The 14,253-nt window shown below is 30.5% G+C and overlaps 2 protein-coding genes across 5 annotated transcripts in view; one reads left to right on the plus strand and one right to left on the minus strand.

The window, feature by feature from the left end:
- The first annotated feature begins 3,047 nt into the window (after positions 1-3,047).
- On the plus strand, positions 3,048-7,536 carry LOC140062820 (voltage-gated purine nucleotide uniporter SLC17A9-like). Its single transcript, XM_072109169.1, has 9 exons — positions 3,048-3,219; positions 3,616-3,742; positions 3,905-4,124; positions 4,851-4,950; positions 5,605-5,844; positions 5,985-6,081; positions 6,211-6,333; positions 6,759-6,930; positions 7,332-7,536. Exons 1-9 carry the CDS (start codon positions 3,056-3,058, stop codon positions 7,499-7,501), a joined length of 1,413 nt encoding a protein of 470 aa, XP_071965270.1. The 5' UTR covers positions 3,048-3,055; the 3' UTR covers positions 7,502-7,536.
- A 3,701-nt stretch (positions 7,537-11,237) lies between these two features.
- Positions 11,238-14,253, minus strand: part of LOC140062824 (microtubule-associated protein RP/EB family member 1-like) — a 29,643-nt gene continuing 26,627 nt past the window's right edge. For 3 of the 4 annotated variants that reach the window (XM_072109174.1, XM_072109173.1, XM_072109175.1), the window contains one exon: positions 11,238-14,187. In XM_072109174.1, the coding sequence (XP_071965275.1) occupies positions 14,077-14,187 (111 nt within the window). In that variant the 3' untranslated portion in view covers positions 11,238-14,076. The remainder of the gene's footprint in view (positions 14,188-14,253) is intronic. The other variant, XR_011847536.1, reaches the window with a different exon arrangement.

Consider the following 14,253-nt stretch of genomic DNA (forward strand, 5'->3'; position numbering starts at 1 on the left):
CACGTATAAATAGACTGGAGAGAGAGAGAGTTTAGTCATGTACGTCGTCGTGGCGTAACGGTTGATGCTCAGGTTTGAGTGCTCTCAGATTTAGATTGGGCCCGGTTCGGATATTTTTTTTTTTTTTTAATGGAAAATTAATATTGTTTTTCTTTTATTTTGACAGATATTTAGAGGGTTGAAAATTTCAGGCCTAAACAAGTGAACCTTTTTTAAAATCAGAAATAAAGTGGTATGGCATTCATTTTCCATTAGACTGCCATAAATCCGCGGAAAGAAGCCCATGTACTCCTTCATTTTTTTAGTACTCCTGGGTGGGCTTCTTTTTCCACATGCATTTATTTTCGAGATTACTTTTGCAAACTAAAAGAGGCTGCCATGTTCCCGTCCGGGAAATTGTTTCTTTACATGATTTGAATATCTTCTAATGTAAAGATTAACAACATCAAAATTTAACAGTGTGGCGTGTTGATCGCGAACGACTAACAATAACATCTTCTACACTGCATTTGCATAACAACGCACACGGCATCCAAACTTTTCCAGAAAACAAGATATCGGCAAATGAGTGAGAAGCGAAATGTCTAAAAACATAATCACCATCGCGTGGTTCACGATTTGGTAATATATATATATATATAAATAGTATGTTAATTAAAATAAATCATTATTATAAAATTGCTTATTATTTAATTATCATGGTAATATTTATTTTGTCCGAAAAAATTAACCAATGGTTAGAACAGATTTTGCACATTTGAAATTTCAGTAATAATACAAAAATAGTGAATTAATCGTCATGGCAGTTTAAAAAAAAATTGTTGTTGAACTGTTTATGTCATTTGGTTCTCCCGTCGTTGTATATGGAAGGAAAAAAGATAAAAGTATTAAAACTATTATTGCCTTATTAAGAATTCTAGCATAAAAGCCTATCCTGACATCTGTAACTAATTTTAACATATTGAAATAATAACATATAACATTGGAATTCAAAAATATTGGATACGCCGAAATTCATTACTGATAAAAGATTAGATTTATTAATTTATTTATTTATTTATTTCACGTTATTTATATTATTTCTAAACAAATTTGCTTTAAAATCATAATATTCATAACATCTGTAGTAGTATATTGTACTGATTACAATTGTTCTTGCCCCCAAATATTATTTATTTAGTTTATTTTGTTTATTATGATAAAAATGTTCATGTTGCCTTTTATTATAGGCCCTAGTTATTCATATTATGGTGTTTGAAATATTGCGAATAAGTACGGCTTTAGATTTATGCATTCAGCAAATTAATCTGTTTAAGTTTAAATATTATGAATTAAAACAAGTTTACTATAGTAACTTTAAAATAAATATGTAATGACAAAGAATAGGATTTTATGAAACGTCGATTCGACTGCCACCTAACGTAAATTCAATCATCTAGACACCCTACGCTAATAGAATTGTCCAGGCGTTTTGAAGTCCTTACACATAATAACGACATAAAACATTGTTGTATGATCCTGGCAACTCTTCCACCATGAATAGCTCCCTCTAGTAAAAAAGTTCTTAAAACTTCCTCTGGGCGGAGTTTGGTGTAGCATGCAGGAGACACGCGTACGCGTGAAAAAGTTGACCAATCGTTGTTCCGAGATAGTTCAGAATACGCGGGGGCAACAGTAATTATTGAGTAACCAATCAACGATTTGCAGCAAAAACAGTAACGACGATTTAGCCAATCACAGTTAGAATAAGTTCATCTAAAATGTGCATATTAAGTTTTCGTCACGTTACCGACTCGGCGACTTACGTTGCCATTTCGTAAGTTGACGGCCACGAAGAAACATCAAGAGGGAGATTGAAGTTAGAGCAGGTAAGTATTTTATTTGTTTAAAAATATGCACTAATACAAAATATTACGAGTTATCAATTATAATATAGACTTTTAGTAGACCCTAGCTCATAATTTAGTTATTTATCTTATTTAATGACACATTTTTATACAGAAAATGTTGATTTTATGAACCACCTTCTTCGCCTAGCCTAGGCCTAGGTTAGACCTCGATCAACTCGTATGCAATTTTAGGCAGTCCTGATGCTATTTTGGCCTACAAATTTGCAAATTTTTTATTTCAACACGTTCTATTACTATTTACAATACTGATTTCATCAAGATAGTTTTTTTTTTCAATTTTAGCGAAAATAACTGAGCCTACATTGAGCTATGGTTTGTAAAAGTAAATCGCCGCGAACCGTTATTATCGTCTGCTCAGCGCGTTCACTGGTTTCCAGTCACTGTGACGTCACAGGTGTTCAGCGCGTACGTCGTCTGATTTTCTACTCGGCCCAATTACTCGCGGGAACGGAATTTCTTTTATTTAAAGACGAATATTTATTTATTTTTTGTTTATTTTTTTCAGGTCTTACTTCCAGTCCTCAGACTGCTGACTGGCATTATCATTCCTGTTGTGCTTCATGGAAGGCAATCGCCGCCAAAAATACAAAAGTAAAACAAACAACGTATACTTGCACAAACGAACAACGTAATTTCACAAACGAACGATCTAAACTAAAACAAAGAACGTACTTTCACAAACGAACAACCTACTTTCACAAACGAACAACCTTCCTCAGGTCATGTGGTGTTTTTATACCCGACTTAAAAAATAGACGAGTCCTTAGTTCATTCGGCAATCTACATCGTTTGGTAAAGCAGGTTGTTCGTTTATCAATGTACGTTGTCCGTTTGTAAAAAATACGTTGTTCGCGTAAAAGTAGGTTGTTCGTTTTTTAAAGTACGTTGTTTGTTTTACATTAGTTCGTTCGTTTGTGAAAGTAGGTTGTTCGTTTGTGAAAGTACGTTCTTTGTTTTAATTTAGATCGTTCGTTTGTGAAAGTAGGTTGTTCGTTTGTGAAAGTACGTTGTTCGTTTGTGAAAGTACGTTGTTTGTTTTACTTTTGTTTTTTTGGCGGCGATTGCCTTCCATATCATACCTCACTCTCTCTCAGCGCGACGTGGATATTTTGTTGTGGTCGCCGTATGTGTGTTGTTTTTAAAAGATGGTGGACCCAAATCAAGCCCTTTTTTCTGCAGACGATGGTACCTTCATTTCAGTTCCCGAGAAAGAAAAACTGTTAAATAACCATAAGGCCAATGATGTGGCATCTCTTCAAATAACTCTTGAAAATGATGACTTGAAGCAAAAATCAGAAGTTTGGAACGAGTAAGTATGCCCCCTCTTAGGCCTAGGCTAGGCCTCCTAATATTATCTACGAGGAATGAAGGTTGTGGGGACACACAGCTGTTTTTCAGGCGAAAGATTATGCCAGTGACATGTATATATGGCCTAGGCCTAGTCATCAATACTACTAGGGTTAGTAAATGGACGTATTCAGTAGTATTTACATGTGCTGTTTGTATCATGAAGGTCTGGCATGGCAGACAGTAATAAATGCCAAAGTTTACATTTTTTTAAATATCTTTTTTTTAATTTTGTGTTTGATATCAAATAAAATAAAACAATATTTAGATGTTGACATGACATATGATATATAGGTAGGTAGTCTATTATTTATTAAGATTTAAGGTCTCTAGCTACATAGTTTACTTTTATTTATAGCAAAGAACAATGGCAGTGGATGATATCATTGTTTATTGGCACCACGTTGCTTTATGCTCAAAGGACGGCTTTACCAGTTTGTGCGGTCAGTGTTTCCAGCGAATTTGGATGGGACAAAGCGCAGACGGTAGGTATTTTTTGTTTGTAGGTGACATTTATTTTACAAATGTAACAACTTGACTTCAATTGGTATTCATTTTTAAAATAAATTGTGGCAAATTAACTATGCCTGTGTGTGCATTTTTCGTCCGGTTAAAAATGTTACATTGTATACTGCTTTTCTTTTTAGGGTCTTGTACTAAGCTGCTTCTTCTGGGGTTATACATTGACCCAGGTTGTCGGAGGTTATACTAGCGATAAGGTCGGCGGTGATCAGGTGATCTCAGCGGCCATGTTGGTAACAGGTATCATCACATTGATTACACCAGAAGCAGCGTACTACTTTGATGATAAATCAAGCACAATGCTTCTTCTTATATTGCTTAGATTTTTCATGGGTGTTACTCAAGGTAAGATGGTTGAGTATTTAAGATAAGCACTCTACTTGTAACAAGAACATAATATCAAATTTGATCCATATTAATTATTATCATCAAAAACTACATTATAAACCACAATAAGTACTGTCGTTGGATAAAATGTTGTTATCTGGAAAATAAAGTTAAAAATTAATGTTTATAATATTTATTATTATAAAAACTCCAGATTGCTACACAGATGGAAGCAAAAAACCCAACTACTCTTTGTGTGTTCAATATCTGCTCACTGCACTAATACCAATATCACCTATTTATTAATGAAAATATCATACAGTACATGCAAATGTCCCAACACATGCTTTAACTATCATCACTGAATGGCTGTTTTGAAATGAAAATTTTCTTTTCTCTAATTTAAAATGCTATTTCATTTTTTTCATTTCATAGTAACATTTATTTCCTTCTTAATATACAATATATAAATAATACAATACAAAATTCATAACGAGAACTAAGGTAGTTAAAACAATACAATTTTTTTTTTCATCTTTAAAATGAATAAAACAATATATATATATATATACAAATTTGATTCAATTAAATTTCTTTTATTTCGATTCATCCATATAAAAAAAAAAATAAAAAACAAACAAATTTGCAAACGCTAAGCTTAAATATATAGAATACTCCTCTATCTACAATACATGTTTTTATTTATTAATTACAGCAGTACTGATCTTGTGTTGTTTTTTTTAGCATTTCATTATCCTGGAATGACGAGTCTAATGTACAAGAGGGCGCAACCTGAAGACCGCTCCCGTGTAATTGGAATAGTTTACTCAAGTGGTTACGCTGGGTAAGAACATTATTATCAAATGTCCACCTTTATTTTTCTCTATTTAATTATTGTGCAGTGACCTCATTGTAATTGTTTTTTTTTTCTATTTTGTTAATGTTGCTCTTTATTTCTAGACTTATTTTGACCGCTATCAACATTTATATATATTTATTTATAAGGAAATATATGTATTATTTGTTGAAAATCAATAAACAACAACGACATATTGCCAATGAATAATTAATAATATGTTGTATGTAATTATGTTTTTTACATTGGTAGCTGGGTTTAAATATAGCATTATATATTATAATATAGTAATAACAAATAAATTAAAGCATACAAATAAATAATAAGATGTATATTGTTGCATTTTGTCTCCTAAAGACAATATGTTGTAAATTCACAACATTATTTTTGGCATTGGGCCAATTTATTTGTTTTGCATGAAGTACTGATATTGGTGTTAATACACATTTATGTTGCTTTTTAACTACGTAGTATAAGTAAAAATTGCCATATTATTTCTAAATCCTCTAAATTAATCAACTATTCAAACAAATATTAATGCAATACTTTAATACCAAAAGAGTATTTTCTTAAATGTTGTATTTTTTGGGGAATTAACTGCAAAATATCTTTAATTAATGATTTTAATTTGTTTATTTTCAGAACTGTTTTATCTGGAAGTTTAGGATCTGTTTTACTGGAAGTATTTGATTGGCATGTAGTGTTTCACATGTTTGGTCTTGCTGCTCTTGCCTGGGCAGTATATGTCCGTACCTACATGTTGAAGAAATCTTCAGTTATAATTTTAAATCAAAATGGCACAAGTAGAGAGAAAAAACGATCATTCCGCTCATCATCGGAGCCTATACAGTGGAAGAAACTAATCAAGCATAAAGCTTTTTGGTAATTTAATTTTGTACATTTTTAATTGGGGCAGAGGTTGTACATGGAACTCAACTTGATTGGTTGGCTAATTTTGATAGTATAGACAGAGCTTTATGCAACTGATAACATTATAATTTTTCCTTTGTTTTTTTCCACAGGGCTATGTTAACTGGTCATTTTTGCCTTAACTATGCTTTAGGAATTCTACTTTTTTGGCTTCCAACATTTTTCACAGAAAATTTTCCTGGGGAAAAGGTAAAAATTAAAATGTTTTACTTACTAAAATCTTGTTTTATTTTGATAAAGTGTTTCTTATGTTTTTGATTGAATGCATAAATTATTATTGTTATATTTTTTAATACATTTGTGTATGAATTTTCCCAGGCCTGGATATTCAACGTTCTACCATGGCTGGCAGCTGTTCCATTTTCAATGGGTTCTGGCGTGATAGCTGACAAACTAATTGCTTATGGATACTCAGTTGGACTTACCCGCAAATTTATTCATGTAAGAAAAAATCTTTGCGACCTTTACCTAACCTCTTCAGGCTTCGTGGCCCATAAGGCTGCGACTTTATGTTACAAAAAAATGTGCCGGTGTATGGACTTGATCACTACCATAATTGGGCATATCAGTACCATATTTGGGCACATCACTACCATATATGGGCACATCACACTTTTTTGTCAAACTAGTTTGATAGTGTAGACAGAGCTTTAGAAATAAATAATAAATATATAAATTTGAGAGTGAAAATTGTAAAATTGTATGATTTGTGATCAAATATAAATTTTCAAATAATGTCATAAAACTTGGGTTTTTTCCAAATTTAGAAATAAATTATAGACATTGTACTGAATCATATTTCTGTTTTAAATTGAGCAATCTATGGTAATAGATTTGGTTTTTTTTTTTTTCGTTTTTTTTTTCAGAGTATATCATGTCTATCTATGATTGTTTCATTAATGGTAGTTGGTTTTTCTAAATCATTTAAATTATGCGTCTTTTTAATGATGATAGCAGTTTCAGGACAATCATTTTCAAATGGTGGTTTAGTAAATAATCCTAATGATATAGCTCCTAAACATTCAGGGTTTGTTTTTGGTAAGTTTTATACTTTCTCACTTGATATACTGTACTTTAGTTATCCTTCAATTTTCCTAGATTAGATTGTCTCCCAGAGACAAATTTGAAAACTTGTTCCACTTAAACGGTCTACTATGTAGTGCACCACTGGTGGAGTTCCATGGATGCTGTTTAAATTTCCCTTTTAAAATTCTAGCATTATTGAGCCCAAAGATTTGTCAGTTTGCCATTTTCATTCTCGAGATTTCTGAATGAAGTTAATATTTTAAAAGAGATTGTTTTCACCTATAAGTCTATAATTGGTTGATTTTTGAATCATCAAATCTTTCTAATACCCCTTGGATTTTTCACTACAAGTCCCTGATAATATGAAAGAAAAAAACATAAAATAAATAATGTTTTTCTCTCTTTTTTTATAGGTATAATGAACACTTTTGGTGCAATAACTAGTTTTTTAGGTGTTTACATAGCAGGCTTTATTCTGCACCACACAAATAGCTGGGCTCTGGTGTTCACGTCTTCAGCTGGTGTAGTGTTTATAGGTTTCGTTTCGTTTGTACTGTTTGGTACAGGTAAACGTATCATATGAACAAGTAGCTAAAATATAGATTTTTTGAAATCAAATTTTCGTTTTTCATGAAGGTGAAAACAAACGTTAAAACTTACCAACGTTTCGTGCGTTAGCATCGCACTTTCTCAAGGTAGTGGTGTCAGCTTGGTTTGCCGACACTGATCATGGCATAGTCACGTTGGTAAGTTTCAACGTTTGTTTTCACCTTCATGGAAAACGAAAATTTGATTTCAAAAATATTTTGGGATGGAGATGAATTTTTTCAATTTTAAAATATAGATGAATGTATACCACCGATTAGTACAGATACCTCAATTGGACAAGTGTGATATTTACAGACTCCAAAATAATGACAAAAACACCGGATAATTCATTAAGCTATCTTGTGACATTATTTTACCCAAAATGTTTTCACTTTAAAATGTAAATATATGTAATAATTTAAAGAGCTTCTTGATTTCTAAACGTGCTGCACTGATTTATATTTTTCTCTAATGTGATATATCAATTATTTATCATTGTTTTTAAAACTTTTAATGAATTTAGATTTTCTTCACCCATAATTGACAACAACATATTTTAACAACTTTTCCACCAGCCACTTTTAAACAGCAAATGTAATTTCTTGTTGGGCTATTAAATAAGTACTGATAAGTTGTTTAGGCAATTTACTTATGTTTGCCTCTCTCAACCCATGTGTATAAAATGGGTACTGGGTTAGAACAAGACACAACTGATTGCGCTGATTACTAGCTGCATTATGGGAGTACATTGCCATACATGTTTGATCCAAAAATGACTGGGTAATAATATGTACAGCGCTTAGTGGTGTCACAACATTAGGCACTCTCTCTATTTATTTGATACAGAAGACACAGAATATAGTAATTTAAAAATATCAAGGTATTCTATTATTGCCAGCATTTTCTATACATTGTACAATGCATGAAATTATGTATTTAAAAAAAAACAGTAACTTTAATCAATTGTGTTATTTGTATTTTTAACCTTTTTATAGATTAATTTGTTATTATTATTATACGAATTCTGTACCCAGTGGAGAATCTGTCGTCTGAAGTTTACCTATGTACTATCTTTGACGAATTTATGAAGAAATCAACCTCTGTGAATTTTTACCATTGCTCAAATGTTAAAAACTTCAACATGGGACCAGTAAACATATTAGTTATTAATCATTCCATAAAAAACAGAGATATATCTGATTTAAATAAGGTGCTTCACACATAATTTAATAAATATACTATTATATAAATTATTGGTGCAATCTTGCCAGAGGAATTATTTAAAAATGTATAAAGTATCTTTTGTATAATATACTGAGGCTTTAAGAAAATAATGTTATGAAAACGCCGTGTTTATTGTAAGTTTCTTAGTCACATTTTAAGAGGTTTAAAAAAGAAGAATCACAGAATGAAACTCAATAGTTGTTGTTTATTGTAATACATAGTCACTATTTTCTCCACCATTGTCATATGATTATTAAGTTTTCAAATCATAATTATGAATTTTGTTATTACATAAATTTCAAAATCATCCGTCAAAGTAAAACCTTGAAAAGGTTTAGAAAGAAATTAGTTGTAATGATTTAAATCATTTCCAATATGTAAATGTCTTTATTAATATTATCAATGTTGATATAAAAGTGTAGCCCTAACAGGGTTTAGGACTAGTCAAGTTTAATCTATATAACATACTTACGGCTTGTCAAACTTTATTTTTTAATTGTACACCTAACATGGTTGTGGATGTGATTAAAATCTGGTAAAGATATGACAGAAATCCCAGAATGTTGAGTGTTGTGGACAAGAACCATTTAATGTATTTTCCCTGGCCATAAATCGTCAGACTTTGACTACTGTACATTGGCTGGGTAAAGTAGTACTCTATGTACTAGGATTACTTCATCAAGGTTCTCATGAATTATGGTATTTAATTTGACCTCTCTATGATATTCATATTTTTGATAAATTGACCTCTGTTAATGTTATTCATATTTATGATAAATTGACCTCTCAACTATGATATTTATATTATTACAACACTTATTGTAAACAGAATGCAATTTATGATAAATTCACAAATGTACTTTCATATTCAATACAACCATTAACCATTTGTAAACAGATTTAAAATAACAAAAACAGGCAAAAATCATATAAAATTTTGATTTTAAATGTCTGGTTAGTTACAATGAAACTTGTTTCACATAATGCAAATGCTAATGCCTATTATTCTAAATGGTGATGGAAGATTTTTGGGCCAAAAACTCTTTATCCAAATTTATTTGTTTTGTGATGAGTTAAATAGCACGTTTCCAAGAGGTGGTATTATTTTTATATACATAGTATTTAAGGTGTAACATAATTGAATATATTTTATAGATTATAGATGGTATTCAATGCATGCGTACCAAGTTTGTATAAATGTACTTATTTCTAAATAATTATTTTTAATAAATTGATATTTGTGTGTTGATAAATGAATCCAATAGAGTGGGTGTTATAGAGTAATGTGTACTCATGGAGGTGCTGAAAACATTCACCACAACATTCTTCCACTTTTAACCAAGTATTTCTTCTTATTTGTTAATCTACTATTGTTAAAGATGTATTGTCCCCCTAAAACATGAAAATTGAAGATTAATAAAATCAGACGTTAAATATTCAATTTTTCAATTTCAAAAAGTTATTAACTTCTGTAATTTAAGTAGTTATTGCTTTACATTACACTTTCTTCAGTAAATTTTATTTTTTTCAATCCAGTTTTTGGTCAAAGTGAATTGCTATTACGTCCGGGCACATTGTTCATTTATATAATTACTTGTTTATAATGCGCACAGCTATTGATCAGTCAAACAGTTATTCTAAACACGCTCATATGTTTCTGCTGAGCATATGCATAGTGATGATGCATGATTTCTAATATAAACAGTATTGCTAACAAAACACATAGGCATCATAAAAGTATAGCATGCTACAATTGTAAATATAAGCAGGTATAACATATCTGGAGAGGGATAAAAATTATTTTTAATGGTTGAGGTTAAGTACAGAGTACTGTACATTATATTAATTTAAAAAAATATTAATTATAATCACTCAATATTTCCAGTGTTTTATGATTTCTATTACATTATTTATGTTACTTTTTGTGTATTCATTAATTTAATATACAACAAAAATGTATGAATCTTTTCCAATTGTTTTTTTTTTCTAAATAAAGTACTTTTGTAAACAAATTATTACTTTGTATATTCTATGATGATGATGATGTCATATCACTACCATATTTAAGCATATCACTACTATATTTGGGCACATCACACTTTTTTTGATAGTGTAGACAGAGCGTTAAGCTCTGTCTAAACTAGTTTGACAAAACAAGTGTGATGTGCCCAAATATAGTAGTGATATCCAAATAGGATAGTGATATGACATCATTAGTGTATGCCAATATATGGGCACATCACATTTTTTCTGTCACATAAAATTTAATAGTGTAGACAGAGCTTAAGGGGTGATTGAGTACCAGCTCAAATTATCCTTTATTGGAATATTTTGTTGAAATATCCATTTTTACTCGGGGTACCCAAGTCTAGGACTCACTCATTTTCTCCTCCATCTGGACACTATTGAGTAAAAAGTGCGATTTATATAGTACTACTCCTTCCTTAGTATTGAGCTGGTTAATATTGATAAACTCTAGAATAAACATAAAAAACAGGAACAAGATATAAATGTTTACATATAGTAGATTTATTGATTAAATCCAAGTTTGCATCTACAGCAAATAGCAATGTCTTGATACTAATATTTATAACAAATAATATAATAATATCGAAACAAACATTTATATTAGGGTTCAGTGCGGGCTAGTCAATTCCATCTTATAGAACATTTAAACACCATTTTAATTGAAGGCAATAGGCCTACTACTGTATACAATATTTTTTTATATATTTTTTAAGACCATTATAAATATACAGTAGAGGTGTTTAGTTTTACTCACAAGAAATGTAATGAGGGTTAGGGAGATATTTTGTATCAAAATGCTGTACTACTGTACAATTTGTAATGCCTATTGTAATCCATATATTTTGTGGGTAAAATATCTGTACTATTACATTAGATTAAAGAAACATATTGAATTCTATAACTATTCCAAATCTTAATGAAATAAGCAACCAATTACCACTGAATAAACAAAGCATTTATTGCAAGAAGCAAAGAGGTAATAAGTTCACAACCATAGATTGGTATAGGAAGAACTTGGCAGACAATGACATTTAAAGTTACATTCGACAATGCGGTCATAAAAATAACATGTTATGTAAGAATAAATATCTTAGTAGGTAATCTCTGTGTGTGGCTGCAATGCCGCCAACATATCTCACTGACAAAGCAGAACCTTAAAGAGACACCTTCAGGATCCAAACTTGGTGCACTGTTAAAACATAACATTTACCCGTGTACATTTTATGGTAAAGTGTCCCCTTTATACAGTATGAGTGTCCCCTTAATACAGTATGAGTGTCCCCTTAATACAGTATGAGTGTCCCCTTAATACAGTATGAGTGTCCCCTTAATACAGTATGAGTGTCCCCTTAATACAGTATGAGTGTCCCCTTAATACAGTATGAGTATCGCCTGAATAGGCAGGTCCCAAAAGAGAGTTTTACTATATCATATTTGAAGAATGAGATGTTAGGAAAAAGTGAAAGAATTGTCTAATGTTTCAATCAAAAGTACAGGGTTTCATTCTCCAATTATTATTATGGTGTATTGAATATATACAATAATAATGCCTGATCACATATACAACAAATTGTTAAATGGATATCCCTAAGGAGTTACAACGTATGGTGTAATGTAAAAACTCATTAAATATTCACGTACGTGTGCATCAATGTATACATCGATGGTACCTTACAGGTCTCGGATTACCACTTGTTACTAAATTGTTTGTAACACAAAAATGCTTTATACGTTGTTATTCGTACCAATGTAACAATTTTACAAGATTTGTGTAACTCGGGTATTCGTGTACAACAATTGGTGTGTGGGTCATTACATCATAACACAATGAGATTACAACCTTAATGCCATCAAGTCATAGAACAGATGACAAGTTTTAATATAATATTCACAATCAACATGTTATATAAAAGTACAACTATGATACTACAGTAACATCAATTAATATGCAGTCAACACAGATATATAAGTAATGTTTTAAATACACAAATAAATTTCTACACATCTCTTCGGCAGTCAAGGACATAGTCAATGTTTTATGTATACTGTATAGAATTGCAATTTTTAAAGGTTTTTTTATTTCATTCATATAATACTGACATTTGTATGGTGCAATGCCTATGATATGATACTGACATTTGTATGGTTCAATGCCTATGATTTTACCAGATTGTAAAGTTTGCAAATACAGTATACAATACAACATGAAGATAAGAGGAGAATTAGGGATTTTTATAATGTGCTTATGTACAGTACTATACTATTAAGTAAAAATAAAAATCTTAAACAATTTAAGAGCAAAACATATATATATATATATAATATAATATATTTATAAAAATGTTTAACTTGTTCACACAGAATTTGTAATGAAATGTTTGCCAACAGCTGATCTAAAGGTAATGTATTAGTATTTTCCAGTTACGTTGATATTATGTCATTAAATTTATGTCGTTAATTAAAATAAGTAGACAATCTTGATGAAAAATAGTAAATTAAGAAGATAAATATATAAATAATATAAAACATACATAAACAAATTTATTGTATGTTATTTGAATTTATATTGAATGGAAAAATTGGGTTATTGATGTATTTTAAATATTTTTTAATTATAAAATTGTGTTAATATTTTTACTACTGTATTGAAACATATTAATTTTAATATTTAGATTATAATTAGATAGAACTATAAGCTACCCAGGGGCAGGATATTGGCGTTAATCAGAGAATAAAAAAAAACTACACTTGTGATGTGAATATTTCAAATACACATGCATTCACATGAACAGAAAAGCAATTTACAAAACACACAAAAGGAGCCTACTGGTAGTGGTAAAGGCCATTTCACACTCGCATACAATATCACCTGAAAATTATTTAAAGAACTTTTAGTTTCCTATAGCAGTAGGCATGCTGTGAGCATATTCACCCTGAAATTCTTACTGAGTAAAAATCTATTACTACAACACATTCTAATTCTGTAAAGCTCCATTATTTACAGTTATATATGTGACTAACATGACCATACTACTTACTATGTTGGAGTTTACAGTTGGATTTGGACTTAAAATACTTTTAGGATTTTTTTTTCTTGTCATCCAAAATGGAAAAAATGCAATTCAAAGCATAAAGGGTAAGACACATCTTTTGCAATTTTATTCTTTTTAACTATTTGTTATTATTTGCACTGCCGACCACAATTATATTTGATATACAGTGAATAATATTATGAGAGAAGAACAACAACAGCATGGTGTTCAAATATTAGTTAGAATCAATAGAAAGAAATATAGCTATGAATTATTCTTATTATTTTCAGTACGTCTCCTCTTCGTCTTCAATCTCTTCAACCTCTCCTTCATATTCTGGTTCTCCTTCTACCTCACCCTCTCCATCCTCCAGCTCTTCGGGCCTTGCAAAACCATCCTACATAAAGAAAAACATTTTAAAAATGTGTTATTGAGATTTTATACCCTAAAACTATTTTATTTT

This window comes from Antedon mediterranea, chromosome 11 (assembly GCF_964355755.1).
Source record: "Antedon mediterranea chromosome 11, ecAntMedi1.1, whole genome shotgun sequence".
Classification (NCBI taxonomy): domain Eukaryota; kingdom Metazoa; phylum Echinodermata; class Crinoidea; order Comatulida; family Antedonidae; genus Antedon; species Antedon mediterranea.